Source organism: Dipodomys ordii, unplaced genomic scaffold (genome assembly GCF_000151885.1).
Source record: "Dipodomys ordii isolate 6190 unplaced genomic scaffold, Dord_2.0 Scaffold93, whole genome shotgun sequence".
In the NCBI taxonomy this organism is placed as follows: Eukaryota; Metazoa; Chordata; class Mammalia; order Rodentia; family Heteromyidae; genus Dipodomys; species Dipodomys ordii.
The window spans coordinates 2,119,075-2,140,055 of NW_012267309.1; the positions used below are offsets into that span (position 1 = coordinate 2,119,075).

The following is a 20,981-nucleotide window of genomic DNA, read 5'->3' on the forward strand; positions in this document are numbered from 1 at the left end:
CATGGGAGCTTCGGGATCCAAGCCCAGCCTCTCCCAGGGGATGCTGGTGGCCATGGCCTGGAGCTTGGGCAAGGTGGTGTCTGGACCACAGCGAAAGAGGCAGAAACTACACAGACATGATTCTGTACAAAACCTGAAATATTTTTACTTTTTTTTTTTTTTTAAACTTTGGTCTAAGTTGCCTTAGACCTCATGGACTCGATACAAGAGTAATATGAATTGGGAAATAAAACACTTTAATAGCCACGATAAACTTTTGTTAGAAATGTACATGTTGCCAAAATAATAATAAAATTAAAAAGAGAGAGGAAGAGAGAGGACAGCTTGATGCCTGGGGTTAGATTATATAAATGGTCACAAGGACAGGGGGGGGTGGGGGGGAAGGAAGCTTTAAAAACACCAGTTCTGTGTGGCCTGGGGCTGGGTGGGGGGTGGACTCCCTCGCAGCCTTAGGCCCTGGGGACGGTGGGGTGGCCGGAGTCCCTGCTCACAGGACAGCAGGCGTGGGTAAGGCTCCGCCAAGCTGCCTCTCCTCGCGGACAGAACACCCAGATCATGGGCATATAAACAAAGCTCATAAGAAATGTACAAATATAAAAAGCTACAAACATTAATAAATTACAGCATCACAAAACACAGAAACACTTCACAAGGTGCTAGTAAAATAACTGTTTCCCCGATCCCTCGTCATACAAGAAGGAAAACAAAAGAGCTGGTATGAAAGTTGAAGACGCGTCTTTAAAACGCATCTGAAATACATCTCTTGTGGACTATTTGCTTCTGTTAGAGGCAGAGTATATAAGGCTGCGCGCACGGCACTTGTTTTTCAGGCAATACCTTAGTTCCTAAAAGAAAAAATAAGAGTAAGAATAATAACAAAAGGAAAGAAGGAAAAAGGAAAAAAGCGTCGGAACCCAAGTGTCCATCGTAGTCGGCAAAAAACTCGTATAAAGGTTAATGAAGGGCTCTATAGAAAGAAATTCCTAGGAGATACTTTTACTCTTATAAAAAAGAAGTCATTTAAAAAGCTATTTACACGCTACATTCTATGAAAAATATGCTTCAGGAAATACATCTAAAATTAAAATACAGGATTGCCTGAGAAACAAAGCCAGCCCCTCCGTGTCAACGGGCAGACATGCCATCCAGGACGGCCGCGCTCGACGCCACGCGCCCACGCGGGGGAACACAAGTGCTCATCCACAGGCACCCAAGATACCTGGTCGCCACCCGCCCACCGGTCGGTCTCAGGGCTGGGGGGAGGGGGAGGGGCCTTGGCCAAGAAGTGCTTCTCCAGAGTGTAGCCAGCAGTGCTGGATGGGGCCCCCCACGCGGCTTAGCCTGGGTCCCCCGGACCCTAAGATGTGGCTGAGCCCTTGCCCTTCCCTGGAAACCCCACAATGCCCCCTCCCCACATGAACACACCAGCTGCTGGTCCTAGCCTCCCCAGAGAAAGAGCCCTGGGTGGTCAGCCTGCCTGCCACCTGCCAGCTGGGGGAGCTCAGGGCAGGCCTCTTCTTGATGGCTGAGTGCTCTGTGGATTTGTCTGAGACCTCTCAGAAAGAGAAAGGAGGGGCTAAAAGAAGCATCCTGCTTGCTCCTCCTCATCTCTGTGTTCTTTGCCTTTTTTTAAGCCTCTGGAGGCTACCAGCCTGTGGCCAGCTCAGACTCTGGGGCTGATGAGCATTGGCTCACTCCACCTTCCTTGAAGGACTCAAGCTCCCAGCAGAGCTGCAAAGGCCCTGCAATCACACCCACACTCAGGGGTGCCTGGAGGCTGTCTGAAACTGGAATGGTCCTCAAACTGGCTTTTGAGGAACTGGTCACTAAGCAACGTGAGAAAGGATGTCCATATTCAAAACGAGGGACAGCCGCTCACTGGGCTCACTCCGCCTGCTCAAGGGACAGATGCTCATTGGGGGGAGTGATGGCTGGGAGGAGGTGGGGTCCTCCCTGGGTGAGGCAGCTAGACCACCCTCCTTGGAGGGAGGGGCTGATGTTTTAGCGGGGCTCCGGGGGGTCCTGAGCAGAGCAGAAGGATCCTGGCTTTCCACACTTTAAAGGAGCAGTTTTCCATTCCGATGAATTTTCAGAATTTTCCCAAGCCTCTGCTTGGCGGTGGCCATGCCCTTTTTTGTACGTTTTCCTGTGAGGGCAGCGGGGAGGACACAGAAAAGAAGACATGTCAGATGGCAGGGAAGCAGACCACAGGCTGGGGGGGGGCGGTCCCCAAAGACCCAGAGGGGCAGCTCCGTCCCCGGAGATGTGCAGAGGGAACTCTGAACCACCACCACAGTGCCAACATCTAGGCTGAGAGGATGCTGCACCAAGCAGGGACTGTGGTGAGTGGGGAGAGGAGACCACCCTGGTCCCGTCCCACCAAGCATGCTACCTCCTCCCAGCACCACTGCCAGAGTGCAGGCAGCTAGCTGGGGGCGCCAACACACAGAGGGACCAGTGCCCTGGGTCCAGCCTGGTGCATTTCAGGTCACTCCCCAGCCTCAGCGAGGAGCTGACCACACACTGGCCCCAGGCTGAGGACCTCCACCTAATGCACAGAGAGCCCAACCCAGCCGCATGGGCCATGCAGCACCGTCTCCTGATCTTTGCCGTCTTCACAGATGGACAGGGCCTGCCCACAGAGCAGGCCAGCTGCAAGCACTCCTGTGAGATGCAGTGGGGTTTTCAAACACTCAGAGAGAAGCTAACTCAAACCCCACGGTCTGAGGCTGGCACCTCCCCTCAGCCTGTGCTATCCTCGCCCACAGGACAGGGTCCTCGAGTCTGGGGTTTCCTGAGGGCCCAGCAAAGGGCGGGCAGGACAAGGGTACCTTTGGCAGCGGTGTTGTTGTTGGGGGATGATGCAGAAGGCCGCCTCTGTGTGAGAAAGACTCCAGGGGCCATGGGCTGGGAGGTGCGGCCAGCTTGAGCCCCTGCAAAGCCACCAGCCGCTGTGTACTCATGGTCGGCCAGGCTACTGCTGTGCGATTCAGGCGGGGGTTCGGGGGAGCTGCCCTCCTGCGAGGCCTGGCTACTGGCCGTGCTAGTGGAGGCTGGGGTGGTGGAGGCCGGGGTAGTGGAGGCCGGGGTGGTAGAGGCTGGGGTGGTGGAGGCTGGTGTGGTAGAGGCCGAGGTGGTACCAGTAGAGGCCGAGGCAGAGGATGAGACAGTGTTAGGAGGCAGCTTCCTTTTAGTACTCTTCTTCTTCCTGCTCTTCTGCTCCTCCTTGGAACAAAGCACATGGGTATGTCACCCACAGGGCAGCCTCGGGCCCTGAGCCTGCTCAAGCTGCCAGCACGGCAAGCAACCAATATGGTCTCTGCCTAGCTACAAATCAGGGAAGAGACTCAGACCAGCCGAGCTGTGGCCCAGAGGCCTCAGCCCTGGTGCCCAAGCGTGGGAAGGGCTGAGTGTCGAGCACACCAAAGCACCCTCACTGAGCAATGTAGGGCTGAGGGTGCAAACCTGAGCTGCCCTGGGACACAGGGTTGAGTAGAGACACGGCAGTGGTGTCCAGGAGCTGCCAGCCTGGCCCCCCTTCAGTGCATGGTCACCAGGCGGCTGGGCACACAGGACCAGCCCACCACCCTGACACCTCACTCTGAGTTGTCATGGCCTTTTGGCTCTCAGAGCTACCCGGATGTGTCCAGGCCTGGATCAGGTCCCTGAGACCCCAAGACTCTGTCTCTCTGGACTGGGAGGAGATAAAGGCAGCCAGCAAGACTAGAAGGGCTGGTGGGGACGGGCCTCATTAACTTATCTGGGAGGAAACTTGAATGTGATTCCTAGGTTAAGAGCGAGCCCCTCAGAGGAGTGCGGGGTGGGGGTGGCTGTGAGGCCCTCTGAGGCCTGCACTAGAGAACAGTCCAGCACTGTCTGGGGAAAGGCGGTCAATCCAGTTTACCTGTCACCCAGCTGGAAGCTGCAACCAGGAGGAATGGGCCATATTATAATCCAATGCCCCATGGGTAGAGGACAGGACAGACGCATCAGGGAGGTCAGTGTAGGTGGATCCCCTCCGCCCCTTCTCACCTGCTGGGACAGCTTGGCTGCGGCCGCTGCCAACCCGGTCTCGATGGAGGCTACTCTAGTCCCCTCACGCACAGGCCTGTCCTGCCTTGGCACCGATGGGCCAACCCTTGCTGTGGAAGAGAAGAACAAGCCCTTTAGCCCCCAGCCCCCGCCCCCCTGCCTCTCCAGGCCTGGTGCCACCCTCCAACCCCAGCTCAGCCCTGTGTCTAAGAACCCCAAGAGAAGCCACCTCACAACTCAAGAGGCTGACATCACACTGGGCCGTCCATGGGGAAGAGGCTAGGGTGCTAGCAAACTGTGAAGGCAACCTGGAAGGCAGGGGCGCGACCCCACCCCCACCCCACTGGCCACCCCAGTAGATGTCCCTTAGCCACAGATACATCGGTACCCCTCAGGTGGCTACTGACGAAAGAAGACTGGAGAGCTAGACAGCTCGGGGGGGGGGGGGGAGGGTGAAAGGTTGCAAGCGAGGTCAGGGCTCAGGGCCCTGACACAGGCAGAGCCCCAGTCCTGCTCCTAGGGCCACTGACCAGTCCCCAGGAGAACAGAGCTGTGGCTAAGAGGCCCCCCTGCCACACACAGGACAGCACAGGCACAGAGCCCATGTCCTCAGCAGTAGGATGGATGGCAGATGATGACACAGCTGTCCTTGTCAGATGTCAGGCCCCCACCCCCGACACTACCTGTGGGGCTGTAGGGAGCATCGTCTGAGCCTTTCCTCTTCTTCGACCGGGACTTGAAGACAGGATTGTCTTCGTCAGACTCCAATGAGGGGTAAACTGAGGGAGGCAAGGGGAGAACAGGCCCCTGAGCTGCTGGGCACAGTGAGGCAGAGCTGCCCAGAGTGAACCCCACGTTTGGGTACAGGTGCTCAGAAACCTCCAGACAACAGGGCACCTGTACAGACCCAGGAGTGGTGTTCCATCAAAGAAGACGGCACTGAAGATCTGGGCATCTGGGGGGAGGGGGAGCTCAGAACTTCCCAGTGACCCTGGGCATGGGTGGCATGGGGAGGTGACTTGCTTGTGGCCCTTGCATTGCAAGCCCGTCCAGGAAACTCCAGGGCCTGTGGCTCCAGAGGCAGCAGATCAAACAGGGCATTCCACACCCCAAAAGAGGGCAGAAAAACCGGAGTTTACTTTGCTGTCAGCCTGTTTGTCAAATCCCAAATCTCTTCACCAGATGTGGGGCAGGGCCTGCCTTGCCCACGGGTGCTGCCAACTCAGCAGCCTGGCTTGGCAAAACCTCAGCTTCTAGCCATTAGTACGCTGTTGAAAAAGGCTCTGGACTGAGCCAGGGCATGCTCAGACCTGGGAACAGTGAGCCTGGCCAGCACAGTGATGGTGATGTGTGTGCAGAACATTCCCTGAGGTGTGGTGGCAGCCCTTGCCCTCAGGGCCTCTGAGCTCGCTAAAAACAGCCCCTCCAGAGCCCTGCCTGAGCCAGACCAGTCAGCCTAGCAGGAGGCCTGTGCCCCTGTCAGGAGCTAGGAGCTACGGCCAGTGCCTGACTCCTCATCTGACAGGTGTGGCCATAGGATTCAGCTTCGTGGAAACCTAACCTATCAGGCAGGTGCTCAGAAAGTTAAAGACATGGGCCTGTGACCTAGCTGTGCCCACTTGGGAACACAGTGAAGGGAGCCCTGAGCACGTGTGTGTGTCCTCTGTGTGTGTGTGTAGATGGGATATGTGGAGGTTACACACAACACACATTCACAGCAGCACTACTCACAACAGCCCAAAGTGGGAGTGCCCAAAGAGCCTATCAAGAAATATTACTCAGCCTTAAAAAGGAAGTATACTCTGGCACCAGCCAAACATGGATAAACTTGAAGACATTATGCTGAGTAAAAAACACTAGTGGTAAAAGATCACATTATATAGGCCATTTACATGGAATGACCAAAACTGACAAATCCATAGGGACCCAAAAATTATGAGCTGCCAGGTGAATGGGAGTAGGGGGTGGGAAGGCAGATGACTGTTAATAGCAATAAAATTTCCTTTGGAGAGGGTAAAATGTTTTGAAATTATGGCTATAATTACACATATCTCTAACGAGACCAAAGGCTATTGAATTGTGGACTTTATGGTCTATCTCAATATTAATAAAGGGCTTGAATACTCAGGCCTGTGATTGGCCTCCCAGTGGGCCCAGCTCCCACTGTCAGAGGGTGCTGCCTGCCATGGGCCCTGGTCCTCCGGGCCCCATCTTTGCACTGGGCCTCCCTGCCCCCAACACTCACCATAGTCAGAATCCTTGAAGCAGGCATCCAGGTGGTCCTGCTCCTCCTCATAGTCGTCCAGGTCCACACTGTTCTTGGCGGCCCTCTTTAGGAGCCGCTTGCCCGCACTCTTGCTGCCACCCCCATTCTTCCGGGCACCATGGGCTGCCAGTGAAGCACCCTTGGCCTGGCCAGCAGCCCATGTGGTCTGCAGGCAGGAGTCAGAGGCCTGCAGGTTGGCCATGGACAGCATTCCCTGAATGGCTTCCTGCGTACTGGGGGAGGCAGGTGGCTGGCTGGGGATACAAAGAGACAGGCATTCAGTTATGGCCCTCGACTAAGGCCAGATACACAAACTATAGCCCCTTAGCCCAAAAGACTGGGACACAACCTGAAGAGGCCACCAAGCGGTTTGGGCTGATGACTTCCCTATGGAAAAGGTGAGACATGCCCTCTGGACACACACACACACACACACACACACACACACGGACACACACACGGACACACACACGGGGACACACACACACACACACCCCTTCTTGGAGGGCAGGAGGCCTTGTGACAGAGATGGGTCACAGACAGGAGACAGGAGAATGGCTCTTGAGAGATCATGCATTAGCCTCTTCACCTTTACCATGGTTAGCAGACTCAGCCGCCTCTCTCCTGAACTCCTGCCTACTCTGTGTCCCTTTTGGCCACTGAGTTGGCCCTAACTTTAGCTCTAGCCAAGGGCACTGCTGGGACTAGCTACACCTGGCACTGCCCCTGGGTAGTCCTAGACCTAGGTCACAGGCACACAGCATCTCCACTGGATCCTCCCTTTGCCCTTTGGCCCAACCATTCCTCCTGAGATGCCTGTATCAGCATTACACTCCTTCCAACCCTCATCTTCCCACCCCCACTCCCCCCATCACATCCAACTACCTGCAACACTTTTAGCAAGGTCAGTGACACAGGGCACCATCTCAACTGCTGGGGAAAGAGGGCATGTTGGGAGATGAAAGCGGGCAAGCCTGGGACTAGGGGTGGCTTACTGTGAGTGGCCATGAGGGCACATGGCACTGTGAAGAACTGTGTGGGCAGCTGTGTATCTGGTGGGAGAGGAGCACTCATATACAAACACACCTGTCACTGGACAGGGCAATGTGTGACAAAAAGGAGGAGGTGAGAAGGGCATGGTGGTACATGCCTGCAATCCCAGCACTTGATCAGAAGTGCTGGACTACACAGCAAAACCGGTAGGAGTGGGAAGGAGGAGGAGGAGGAAGAGGAAGAGCAGGAAAGGAGAAGGAAGAAAGAAGAAGCAGAATGGCTGAGGCAGTATCAGCAGGCCATGCAGAACTAGCCATGACTGGGCAATGGTCCCTCAAGGGACCTGGAAAAGCCACGGCTGAGAATCCAGAAGGCTCCAGACACTGAGGCCCTGATGGAGGTGGGCAGGGACAAGGGGCTACCTCCAGTGAGCACAGAGCACTGTCTTTAAGGGATGGTGCTGTGGCCAGGCCCCCTGCTAGCTGAAGGTTCCAGATTCACAATGCCCCTTCCTGAGCCTGGAGAAGAGAGGAGGGCCAGTGGTCTCTGCGGCCCTCACAAAAGCTGCCTCCTAGGCCAGAGGCACAGCACTACAAAACTAGCCCCGAGCTTCTGGGAAGGCGCTGCTGGAGGCTGCCCTCACAGAGCCCTGTCCTGCATTGTCCATGCTGCCTAAGCCATAGTGCTGCCGGCCAGCTGCCCTGCACACAATTGCACCATCCTCTCTGAGCAGGAAAAGCACAAACAACAAAGCACCACAGCACACTGCACTGGGCCCTCTCCTGCCCCCAACCCAGGCTCTGGGGGTGCCAGGACACCCACCAGGAGGATCCCAAACACAGGCAGCAGGGCCCATGTTGAGGCCTTATGCATATGTGAGCCGACCACCTATGCCATCTGGGCAGCCCCAGGGAGGGCATGCCCAATGGCCCATCTGTCCACGTGGTCACTGGTAAATCAATGAGCAAAGTTTAGCCAGTCAGCGTGGAAAATAATACTTTAATCCTCCAATTATCATACCAAAATCCTCTTCTTTCTCCCCCAGAGGTAAACACTAAGCACATCATCCACAAGAAATTAACATATTTTCCTCCATTTTCTTTAGCTGCTTCCCCCTCCCCGCAACAGTCTGTACTTAAAACAGAGCAAATGGACCATCAAAAACTGACCTACACTCCAAATGGGTAACTTTGGGAAAGGAACTGCCTGCGGCGGGCTGGGCTGAGGGGGGCAGCCAACGTCCAGGCCCCAGCGGGCGTGAGTACGTGTGTACAAGGGTACACACAGCATCTGCAGGGTGTGCTCCCCAGAGACGGGTACAGAAGATGGGGTTTCTCATTAGCAGCCTAGTCTACTCTCCTACATACAGAGCTTCCTCACAGATGTAGGCATGGCCCACCCCCATTTGTCTCCCCTCAGAAGCTCTTACACAAGGCACCTAGGGGCCCAGCCAAGGCTCCCAGCCTGTCTGTCTCACGTAGGGCGGCCTCTGTGCCATCCCAGCGCTTGGCCTCCCAGGCTTCTCACTGGAGGCCATGGTGGGGAGGCAGGTATGTGGGAAGGCTCTCAAGAGCCAGAGGTTAGTCCTGGAATATCAACTGGTGCATCTGTCCTCCCCGGGTAAAGCTTCTCCGTGGGCTGTGTGTGGTACATGGGGTTGCAGCCTCGAGTGGGGTAGGGGCCAAGCCAGGTTTCACCCCTCAGCTACAAGTGCTTCTCCGAAGGGAGGATGGAACAGGAACTATTCACGCTGAGCAAGGAATCTGTACACCAAGTCCTGTTTCACTCTTATGCAAAGAAAGCACCTCTGGCTGGCTGGCTGTGAACACAGCGTTTCATGAAAAACAGTCATTTATGAAACAAAATACAACCAGCCAATTTAGCAAAGGCTCTTTTCAATCAAGCCCTTAATCTGTCTCTATGGAATGCTGCGCGCAGCACGGTCCTAGTTAGGAAGCTGTGAAACCAGGGGCTCAGTGGCAGATCGCGCCCATCAGGTCCCATGGGCCCTGCCTTCCTCAGGACAGAACCTGGCACCTGACCCCACCAAGCCTGGGTCCTGACTCAGGCAGGAGGACAGTCGGGAGCTGTTTCTGCCCCTTCAGCTGTGTGTGGGACGACAGGAAAGGTGTCTAAGCTCTCTGAGGCTCTGTTTCCCCTGCAGTAGGAACTTTCAGCTGAGGAAACCAGCCTTCCCACAGTGCACAGGTGCCCGTGTGCGAGACCCCCGGGGGACCTTGGGTGGGGGGGTAACACTCATATAAAAATCCTGCAAACATTTCCATGAGATCCCATGAGAAAAAGCAATGGTCAAGTGCTTGACACCTCAAGCGAAAACTCGTGCTTTAGGGAGGATTTAACTGGGACCGGAGAAAGAGATGAGCTCTGGTCCTGGAATGCAAATCTAGTTTTCTGGACTCTGGGCTAGAAGTCTGTGCATGCTGCTAGGCACGGCCAGGACCCACCTGTTGGGATTGTACTCAAGCGCCCCCACCTCCTCACTGGCCTGCAGCAGGTCCAAAATGCCGGCTGCGGAGCTCCCGCTTTCCTTCTTGACTTTGGCATTGCGGCCGGGCTTGGTGTCTGTGTCGATGTGCAGAGAGCCCTCATCCGAAGAGTCATCACTCTGCTGTGCAGGGACAGAGCTGCTGGTCAAGGCAGGCTGGGAGGCAGGAGAGGTAAGAGCCAGCCAGCCAAACTCGGGGCACGTGTGGCTGCCAGAGCTTTCCCAGGACCCCAGACCACAACGGAACAAGCTGTCTTTGCAGCAACACTGCTTTTATGGAGGAAGTCTGGCTCTGCGAATGAGTGCCAGTGTTTCACCAGACATGCAGAAGCTGTGCATGGATAAGGAGAGCAGGGAGGGCCTCAGATAGCTCAGGACCGGTCCTTCGTGGGTCCCTCAGAAAGTGTGGGGCCCTAGCAAGGCGGTGGACATCATCTTAGTGTGACACTTCCTACCCCCAACAGGCTCCCTGGCCCCCAGACTCCAACCTGTGGACAAGTCTTGTAGCATTTATCTCCCTGCAAGGTGAGTCCAGCTCGTGGGAGGGGCGGCAAGTCAGGCCTGGGACCAAAGACTCAGGTGAGCACTCATCACTCCTAGCCCACATCCTAGCCCAGCCCATGGCCTGCTGACAAGACCACCAAGAGACTTTGGAGAAGCTGGATGCCCTCTCTACCTTGAGCAGAAACACAGAGACTTCTCCATCAAAGGGCCAGGACATGAGCTATCCAGACTACAGTCCACAGGGACCAACAGAGCGGGCCCAGAAGGCAGCTCACCTTGTACACCACGGAGTCCAGCTTTGGCTTCATGACAGGTGTGGGAAGCACCTCCTTCTTGTCCAACAAGACTGAAAGCAAAGCACAGGAGTCCACTGGGGGCCTCAGGTGGAACCAGCCATGCACTGACCTCAAGCAGGGCCAGAACAGGTCTCCCCAAGTTCCGTGCGTATGTCCTCCCTCCCCTATACTCACAGGACAAATCCCTCTTCGGAGTGTTCTTCTTCCTCCTGATGGGAAACTCATCGATCTTGAGCTCCCCATCATCTGACACATACTCGTATTCATCCCTCACTGGCTTGGCCTTGTCCTCCTTGAAGTTCTGCAAGGCCCCGAACACACCAGGGCTTGTTGGGGGCCTGAGAGCCTTGGAGCTAGGGCAGCAGAAGGAGCGGGTCAGTGGCATCCCCAGGGCCTTGACAAGAGCAAACAGGTGGGCAGGACTCCCAGGAGATCTGGACCTGAGCATCCTCTTAGAGGCCAAGCAACAGATGTCAGGAGGCCAGGCTGAGTATGTGGGGACACTTCTCAACCGCACCATGTCCTTTGATATGTGGCCCTGATATGTAATTTACAAGACACAGAGAGAGCCCCTCCCTGAGCAGTTTAAGTTCCTGAGCCTGTATCCCCATGACAAGCATGCTGGGGAATCCTGCCAGGTGCTGAAATCTCAGACCCAGATAGGAACAGAATCCACTCTTCTTATCTTTTTCTGCATAAGCTATACTTAGGAAGAAAATAAATTCAGTATCTGGGTGGACAAATACTAGTCTAAATAATGTAACCTGTCTCCCTGGAGTGAGGCAAGACTGCTCTGAGTAAGGAGGACACTAGGCTTAGGTCAGGTTTCATTCAGTTCAGGAGGGACAGCAGACCCAGGCAAGATGCCTGGAACTTCCAACAAACATAGCTCTAGAAATGTGGACAGCACATGGGATCACACTGCCACCAGTGCCTTCGGTAAAGGCAGCAGCTAGACCTGCCACATTAAGACTGGGCCATACTGGGAAGGTGGCTCAGTGGTAGAGCACTTGCCTTCAGCTGAAGAGCTAAGGGACAGCGCTCAGGCCCAGAGTTCAAGCCCCACAACCAACAAAAAAAGACCGGGCCATAGAACCAAGCACATATGTGCATACATATGCTCCATTTTCTAAACTCTGTGGTACCATCATAAAGCATCCACAGGACTCAGAATTGATGCTTCTAACAAAGCCACATTCCTTGATATGCGCAGGGCCAACCAGTCCTGATAGCAAGATCAGACCCATGTAGACTTTGCCCCTGCTGAGTGACTATGGTAACACTGCCTCTCCTCTTCACGGCTCAGCCCTAGCACCACTCACAAGGGGGCCTACTTCCATCTCTCAGAACAGGAAATAAATCAGGCCAAGCCGGAGAAGCGGATGCCCTCCATGAGGACCTGTCTGACTCAGTAAGAGAGACAGATGGGAGACATCTCAGTGGGATATGGTTGTATGTTGTTGAGCCCAGGCAGACCTGGCCCTCTGCAGCTGCAACCATGGAACTCTTATGGCTTGGCTCCCAGGTTTGACCTTCCATCTCTTAGCTTAGCACCACCTCGTCCAAAAAGCCTTCCTGACTTTTGGGTGCCATCAACCAAGGATAAATGAATCTGTTCCCCCTGGCACGCACCATAGCCACAAACTTAGGTGGACTTACTAGATTGCTGGGTTCACGTTGCCCCACCCACATGCCACTGGGCTGAGAGCTGGGCCTCTGACCCCCACCATGTCCTCAGCATGAGTTCACAAAAGCTGCTCTACTAATGGGCTCCCTCCATGCCTGGCTGTTCCTTGCTGCAGGCCCCAGACTCCCAGCCCACCTGCCATCAGAACACACTAGAAGCAGAGACACAGCTCTCTTGGGTCATGGACGCAGATAAGGGTATGTGGTAAACAGAGCTGCATTGAGTGAACTCAGTAACCGGGTTGGGGAGGATTCCACAAGGGACTGTGTGTGCAGCGTGGTATGTGTATTATGTGCTGTGTGTGACTGTGCTTATGTGGCATGTATGTTATGATACAGGTTGCATACATGGTATGTGCTTGGGGTATGTGTGTGGCATTGTCTGTGGTATGTACGTGGTGTGTGGTATGTGTGAGGGTGAGTGTGAGCTGCTCTGTATATGCGTGTGTCGTTTGTGTAGTGCAGGATGCACACACAGGATTTGTGTGTGTGAGGTGTGGGGCACATGCAATGTGGGAGGCCTGTGTGGGGTATCTGCATGGTCACACCTCCCAATCAAGCCCTCACATACCCCAGGAGTTTCTTGTTAGAAAAAGAAAAGGAGAACTTGTCCTTGTTTCCAGCCAGGGGTGACTTCTCCAATTTCTGCTCTTCCTCCATCTTCAGTAAGGAGTCGGGTTTGCTGTTCTGAAAGCAAAACCAAGGCTGTTCCTGAGCCCACCCAGGAGAGTGGGGTCAGTGTGTAGGGACAGTGGCCAGGAACAGGCCAGGGAAAGTCACGCATAGCTCTGAGGGTTGCCTTCCCCCAGGAGGGGATGGTGAAGACAGTGAGGATGCCACCCACAGAAGTTGACAGACTTGGCCCTTGCACCTGTACTGCATCCCAAGAGTGACCCGTAGAAGGCCTTACACACTAGAGACTCACAAAGACATGCCTGATGGTCAACACCTGCTGAGGCCAGGCAGACACATGCCTATACATACCATGCCAGGTTCACATCTCTTATACTCACTAAGCATGCATGCATGCATGCACACACACACACACATACACACACGCACGCACGCACACACTTCTCACCTTGTACTTCCACTTGGCCTCTGATTTGTTCTTTGTTTGCTCTCGGATTTCTAGCCTCTCCACATCATTCTGTGTATGAACTACATCCTTGTTGGGAACACTCAGGACACTCTTTGGGGTCTAGAAAACAGAGCAGCCAAGTGGGACTCCCTTGGTTCACAGCACAAAAGCCTCGCCACTCCTGCTGCCCCACATGCAGTGGTCCCATTCATCTACCCAGTCCTCCACTCATGTGCCCACATGTGCTCATCTGTTCATTTATCCATCAACCCATTCATTCATTCATTTGTTCAACCTGTCTTACCCACCCACTGATCTACTCATTCATCTATCTGTTCATCCAATCAGCTATCATCATTCATCCATATAACTGTTCACTCACGCATTCATTTGTCCACCCATTTTTTCCATCTGTTCATTCATCTAGCGATTCATTCATTCTCAGCTCCAGATACCTGGGCCTGAGCCCTCATAAAGAAACAACACACTAATCCATCCCACTGCAAGCCTTGAAGGATGGACTCCAAGAAGTGGAGAGAGCTAAGCTTCTCCCAAGAAGGCATTTATACTTAATGGTGCTTGGTCTTAGAGGCTCAGGTTCCTTTAGCCAATACCTAAGACCTAGTGAGTCCCAGGGTTGAGCCATTTCTGTGACTATCCAGAGGGTTTCAGGCCACAAACAGGGCACTCTTTGCCCTGCTCCCAACCCCTCTTCCTCACACCTGTTCTCTTTGCTATTTCTGCATATAGTCCTTATATGTCTTTGGGTGCCAGCCCTAGAAAGTTTCTTAGTTCCCTGGTAATTTCTAACCCAGTGGAAAGACTATGTGGGGCCACACCTTCCTAAAAGACCACTCTGCATCAAGGAAGCCCTGCCGGCTGCTGCCCCTGCTATAGCACAAACTCTGTGCTGCCTCTCTTTGGGAGGGCCTCCTGCTGCAGGCTCACTAGGGCACAGCCTTCCCATCTGGGGTTTGACCTGCAGACCTCGGTCAGGAGCACATTCACTGGGCAGACTTCGCCCACAGCAAGGCTCCAGACCTCCGCACCCTCCAGGGTCCTCCCCCTATAGATGGGTTTCCCTTCCCACTCAGCTAAAAGCCCTTGGGGGGAGGGCAAAGACACAGAATACCAGCTGTTTCCTGGCCTGGCCCTCTAGGGAGTGAAGGAGCAGTGACCCCACCTTGCCCTTCTTGGGTGGCTCCATCTTGGTCAGGGCCTCCTTGGTGTGGGCCTCAAGCAGGTCCAAGTTGGGGATGGTGGGTGAGGCTGACTCCCGACACTTCTTCCCTTTCTTCTTGCTTCCATCCTTAAGCTTCAGAGATTTGGGGGGCTTTGGAGGTTTGGGGGGCTTCGGAGGCTTGGGCATTTTAGATGGCTTAGGCATCTTCATAGTCTTGGGAGTCTTTTTTTTGGACACTTTCTCCAAGAGGGATCGAGGTGGGGTGGCCTCAATGGGAGATGGAGGTTCCTCCTTTTCCTGGTCCCCATCACAGACCTCATCGGAGGAGACAACCGTGTTCACTTCTGGTCGGACAACTTTGGAGGCACTCTAGGGTGGGGAATGGAAAGGGTCATGTGTGCTTCTTCCAGAGAACAGACAGGAAAGACCTCATGTCAGGACTCAGGAGATCTTCACAGCTATACTAGGGGAGGCATTCAGCCCAGAGAGGCAGACCCTGCACACATGATCGGGACATGCTCACACCACCCTGTGCTATCATGTGAGAGGCTCATACTGCTCCACACCATCCTACAGCACTTGTGTGGCCTCACACCACCAGCCCTCTGACCCTCCTCAGTTTTGGGCTCTTCTGCCCTCCCAAAGCACCAGAGGCTGCCAGGATCCTCTAAGTCGGAACTTGGGGCTAGATTCAGGAGTCCCCTCCAAGGTTCCCCTGCCTCGTGGGAGCTGTGAAGGCTCCCATCCATCTTTCCCTCCCTAGGCACTCCCACCAGGAATCAGCTCCAGAGACCTGAAGTGAGCTGCCCTGACTAGGCAGCTCTGGATCAGGTTGGCTCCCAGGCCTAGAGAATGCATCCGCTTCCCTCTGCAGGGGAGGCCAGGCCATGAATGCTCATTTCCAGGGATTTTGGCCTACCTCACTGAGCCTGATCTCTTTAGCCAGGTCCTTGATGAGTTGCGAGGGCCTGAAGTGTTCGGGGAGTTCATCTTCATGCTCTGCCAAAGCCTGTAGGACAGCAGGGTCAACACCAGCTCCAACCTCTGCGATTTCTCAGACCTCCACGTCTCTCCAGCTCATTCCCTACTCACCCAGCCAGTGGGATTATGGCTATCCCAATGGGTACAGAGCAATAGGCTACCATAGAGCCTGACTGCATAGAGTCTGAGCATGCTGCCTGACAAGAGCCTCTCTGTGAGACCTACTTCAAAGGTAGCTACCCCAGGTCCCAGGGCTTCCTCTGAGCCTACTGTCAGGATGTAGGGATGTGAACCTACCCCTTCTTCCTAGTCATGTGGCTAAGATACAGTAGGAAGGACCCCTTGACTGTCCCAGCCTGGAGGCCCAAGGGAGAGCTTTGCAGAAGGATGACCCCCACTAGCCACCCTCCAAGCCCATCCATGAGCAAGGTAGGCTGCACATGGAGAGCCCACCTGGCCTCCCCTCATGAACGTCCCTATAGACTCTCCCTAACCTCAAGGAAGCCCTCCTTCTGGAGGCTGAGGGTAGTCAGGTGGCTCTGAACAAGGAAAACCCCAGTAGGAGACAATATCCTAAGAGTGCCTGGAAGAGACAGACCTACCCCTCCCTATAGCCACAACCCAGGCAAGACAAGAAACTGAAAGCTGGCTTCTTTATACCTGTGGAGAAACAGCTTCCACATCCCCAAAGGAACCAATGCCAAGGGGTCAGGAGAAAAGCCAGTTGCCTGGGGGCTGTACCCATACCAGATGTGTGGCTTCTTAGTGGGAAGGGCCAAGAGCACCCCAAGAATTTCTTGTCCAGATCCTGATGCATGTTCACTGGACCCCAATCTGTCCCTCCAATTTCAAAATACTGTCCCCACCAGAGCCCCAGGTGTGGGGCTCTCTTCAACCTGCATCCATCCGGATACCCTGCCCCTCAGGAGCCTACTCAGTGTCAGCAATGGAAAGCTGACAGCTGTCTGTGTGGCTGGATCAGCTTGGGCTAACCAGGGCAGATAACCATTTGTTACTTGCTGAGTAGGACCTCTGTCTATTCTCCAGCCCATCCTCCACGCCTCTCATCTGAGAACACAAGTGGTTGGCTTCCTACCTGCTTCTTCGTCCATGACCTGAAAGCACCATTGAGAATTTTAGCTCCTTGGACTAAATGAGAGGGCAACTGCTTCCCAGATTTATGAGAACCTAAGGAGGAGACAGTGGTTAATATGGGTGGGCACAAGGCCCAGCATGAAGCCCTGGATGCACATGGCTCTTCTTCCCAGAGGCCTCTGCCCACAGCTACCTGCCCAACTGCCAACGGTTTCTTCTTAGAACCTGGGGTACTCACTCACTTAGCAAGGGGAAGGGTCAGCCCTCCCAACCTGAACAGGAGGTCTGGCTCTGCCCTCTCTGTCTCACACCCAAGCCTTGCTTTCACCAGAGGTTGTAACTGCGCCTGGAGATGCCACAGGCCATCCCCTTAGTCCTCTACCAAGCACCTCCAGGTGCCTTCTTATTCCCACAGGCTGTATCCTTGAAGGGTTGTGATCAGGCCACATGAAGACAACATCCAGACCAAGACAGCAAGCCTGGCCCCAAGTTTGGCTGTTCCTCAGATGAAGGATACAGATTAAGATGTCCAATCCAGAATGACAGGTACCTTTGAATGCTTCCAGTAGGTGCTTCCCCATGTACCAGCAGGCAGTTTCAAAGTTGGGAAACTGAGTCAAGCTGCCCAGCTTCAACCTTCTTTCTACTTCATATGCCCTGGAAGCCATAGCAAAAAACCATTCAGTGAATAGAGCATCAAGCCAGCCCTGTTAAAGGATAACGCTATACCCAGCCCCATCAGCCCCACAGGGCCCTAAATATCTGAGGTGGACTACAGGAGCACATCAGAAGGGCCAACAGGGTGGAGACATTGGTCTGTGGCTACTAAGGAGCCACAGGCCACCCAGAGGATGCCTTCAATGACCTCACACCACTAGGCTATCCAACCCCAGCCCCTCAGGGGCCAACCTCCCCGCTTAGGTCAGGCCTATCCACAAATCAGGCCACAGTGCTCATCACAGCAAACCTGTCAGAGGGAGACCTGCCAGGCAGAGGCCAGAGGCCAACACGGCACTGTGGACACTACCTCATCTGCATCTCCACACTCAAGCTGTGGAGGAAGTGTCCCGCGAAGGCCAGACAGTCTACAGGTGTGAGCGTAGCGTAAATCCAGCCTGGGAGAAACAGAGAAGGGCAAGGCTAACCTCCACCTTTGCCTCCACACTCGGGAGGCTACCCTGACTACACACTCCAGCTCCCGTCAGAGCTGCCTCACTCTGCCATCAGCTCTTACTGCTTAGCAACAAGTTGCTATCTGGCTCAAGATCCTTACACTCTCTGAGGGAGTTGGTGGAGAGACCATGCCAAAATGGCACAAACTGTCCAATCCAGTTCTGCACGAGGCAAACAAGGAAGCTGAGGTCCAAGAGCCAAGGGAATATGTCCAGTCTACTCTTGGGCAGCACAGCAACCAAGGACAGTAAACCTAAGCCACAGACTTAAATATGCTGGGGCAACAAGAGACAGAGCTGCGCTGTCACTCTCTCTGAGAGCTAGGATTTGCCCCTGAGTTATTCTCCCCAAGTAACTTGCCTATTGAGAAGCCAGAAAAGGAAGGAAGAAACTCTATAGATTAGAGGCTCAGAAATCAATTGAACTCTGAGGACTTCATTTGGATCTTGACTTAAAATGGAAAAAAAGTACCTAAATAACCATTAGGAAATCTGCACATCAATTGGATATTGGAGGATACTGAGGGCTTGCCATTAAATCCTTCACAGGATGTAATTATCTACTTTTAAACAAAGAAGTATTTCTGATAGCAGATTCCTTATGGGCTGCGGCAACAGGAGGTCTCAGACAAGTCTGAGATTTACTCTCCCAGAAGAAGCTAGGGTCTTCAGCTTCTCAGGAGACGCTCCATCCATCAGCAGACATTACCATTCTGGGCTGGCTTCCTTGTCTTTGATGTCATGGCTGCTCCCCTCACCTTGGGTTCTCTAAGCTGGTCTTTCCCATGTGAGAGGCTGGGTCAAAGAGCCAGGCCCTGAGACTGTAGAGGCTGGCCTGCTACATAGCCTCAAGATAGCCCTGGCACAAGAAGAAGGCTAGCACTCGAGCTTCCTGCTACCATGGAGCCAATGCTGGTTTTTTCAGGGACTGGGCTGGGACAGGCAGCCAGCCAGCCAGGTGAACACCAGAACATCCCAGTGATAGGAGATGCTGCATGGGGGTCAGTGCAATGACCATGACGAAGGTCAGTGCGCTCAGGCACCTCATCCCCAGAACCCTGCTCACCTGAGGGAATGAAGAGGGTCTGACCCTGCTTCACGGTGCACTTGTAGCACTTGTCGACCTGGTCGGCAAAGAACATTTCACTGTGGTTCGAGGATGACCGCCAACGCTCATACAGGGAGATGTTGGCAGAGGCTGGCCGGATGAGATAGAAGATCTTCTCCCCCTGCCAAGAGAGTCCATTGACAAAAACCACAATATTGGGGATGCAGGGGGCAGAGCTGGGGAGACTGGGGTGTGTGGGAGTAAAGCCCATCCTGTCTGGGGCTGGTAATGGATCGTGATTTGCAGGTATCCTGCCCAGGCCCACCATGCCTACCTACAATGTTGCCTTGCAATTCAGAAATCTAACTGTTAGGAAGGTACTAGGTATGTGAGCCCCAGCGTGGTCAGGGGCAGCATTCCATAACCACCTGCTATTATTCTGTGCCACTACACATGGCATGTGAGTAAATAAAACTGTAACCAGCTGTCTTTGGCAGCTCCACTCTTGAGAGCTGCTGGGCTCCCAGGTCAAGCCCTGTACCCAGAGCAGTGAGAGTCCCGTCCTTAGGCACTGGAGCACATAGGCTGAGATGATGCCAAAGCTGCTTGCACTTCAAGCCAGGATTGGCACTTGAGCCCACCACTACATCTTGAGCCCCCGCTGGTCTGGAGAAACCGAGTTTGTGGCTAGTGATGGCCAAAGCTTAGGGTTTCTGTCACTTGTCCTTCATTTTGCTTCTGGCCTTCCTCTTGTTGCCCCAGTGAGGAGCCTACTAGCCCTCCTTACAAGGTCAGAAGCCCACTACCTGCCTGGCTAGCTTCTGTGGGGCCTGGCTCTGGATAAGCCTTCCAAGAAGTCTTCCTAACATCTCTTTCTTTTCTGAGTCACCCACTGGCCTTATTTGATGGTTAATGAACCTCAGTCCCCATTAGAGGCATATATTTGTCACAGGTCCCAATTATACCCCGCCCCTCCGCCAAAACACCAAAACCAAAGCCCCTCCATGGCTTTATATTTCAAGGCCAGACATCCCAGTGTCGTTGTGTGAGAAACTTACTGGCCACTGACAGAGCTTTGAGGGATTATAGACTGTCTGCAAATGGGCCACAGGTGTGTCAAAGGCAAGGCATGCCCTGAGGGGTGAGGCTCACCTTGAGCACATGGTACCATGCGGAGGCACCCCCGGAGTCAATATGAAAGTCAGTATAGCTGTCCTTCACACAGATCAGGCAGTACTTGGTCACTTTGGGCTTGGCCAGCAGTGCATCATCAGGCCAGTAGTTTTCTACCCAGGACAGCTTCTTCACAATGTCAGGCGGCTCCACAAAGCTGGACATTCTGGGGCAGGGGAGGAGGACTGATCAATGGTGATGGGACCCATTGCTTCCATTTTTTTATACCCCTGAGGTGGATAAGGGATTATGAGGTGTGTCATATCACTATTTCACTACAGGGAGCATCGCTACCATTTTGCTGAGAAGCAGAGGCTCTCATAGGGCTGAATAAGCCCAGCTGTTGGATAGGGCCATGCAGACCAGAAATGCCAGTTGCAGATAAGGAAACAGTCTGACAATTGGCATCCCGGAGAGAGGACTCCCTTTCTGGAAACCGGAAAGTAGTCAGCTGATTGATTCAGATTTCACGGTACTGTGGCACAACAGGGCCCTGACAGTAAATACTTCTCACATGCAGTGTGGTGCCTCCTGAGGATCACCTGAACAAAAGCCACTGCTGGCCAGAGCAGAAAACAGGCATCCCATGATTCCCAGCCATGTCTGGACCCTGTCAATCAGCTGAGTCACATCCAAGGATGATGAAAAAAGGTGAAGGCTGCCCATGATTCAGTGAAATGTCACTGTCCTGGATAAATTGTACCATGCTGTATGTGTCAAAAACACCAAGACCAGAAGTCTCTGAGTTGTAACATTTCAGCTTCCACAGACCAGATTTTGGAGTCCTTGCTGCCTCAAGTGAGGCAAGATCCTTCAGGTCTCCATGGCCCTATCTGAAATTCTCTGTATTGCCCTCACGCCTCCTTCTCTATCTGAAGGACACACACACACACACACACACACACACACACACACACACACACGTGCGCGACTGTGTGAATCTTTGTAATCTGCTGCTGTCCTGA

The 20,981-nt window shown here is 53.9% G+C and overlaps 1 protein-coding gene across 1 annotated transcript in view; it reads right to left on the bottom strand.

The window, feature by feature from the left end:
* Positions 1 to 215: 215 nt before the first annotated feature.
* Positions 216 to 20,981, bottom strand: part of Phf2 (PHD finger protein 2) — a 31,672-nt gene continuing 10,906 nt past the window's right edge. The window contains exons 5-21 of the mRNA XM_013026433.1: positions 19,996 to 20,182; positions 18,862 to 19,024; positions 17,651 to 17,738; positions 17,174 to 17,280; positions 16,625 to 16,716; positions 15,467 to 15,556; positions 14,548 to 14,916; positions 13,365 to 13,484; positions 12,855 to 12,970; positions 10,772 to 10,950; positions 10,577 to 10,647; positions 9,757 to 9,917; positions 6,278 to 6,552; positions 4,716 to 4,811; positions 4,033 to 4,142; positions 2,832 to 3,225; positions 216 to 2,146 (exon numbers count right to left, since the gene is read on the bottom strand). Coding sequence (XP_012881887.1) covers positions 2,058 to 2,146; positions 2,832 to 3,225; positions 4,033 to 4,142; positions 4,716 to 4,811; positions 6,278 to 6,552; positions 9,757 to 9,917; positions 10,577 to 10,647; positions 10,772 to 10,950; positions 12,855 to 12,970; positions 13,365 to 13,484; positions 14,548 to 14,916; positions 15,467 to 15,556; positions 16,625 to 16,716; positions 17,174 to 17,280; positions 17,651 to 17,738; positions 18,862 to 19,024; positions 19,996 to 20,182 — 2,707 coding nt within the window. The 3' untranslated portion in view covers positions 216 to 2,057. The remainder of the gene's footprint in view (positions 2,147 to 2,831; positions 3,226 to 4,032; positions 4,143 to 4,715; positions 4,812 to 6,277; positions 6,553 to 9,756; positions 9,918 to 10,576; positions 10,648 to 10,771; positions 10,951 to 12,854; positions 12,971 to 13,364; positions 13,485 to 14,547; positions 14,917 to 15,466; positions 15,557 to 16,624; positions 16,717 to 17,173; positions 17,281 to 17,650; positions 17,739 to 18,861; positions 19,025 to 19,995; positions 20,183 to 20,981) is intronic.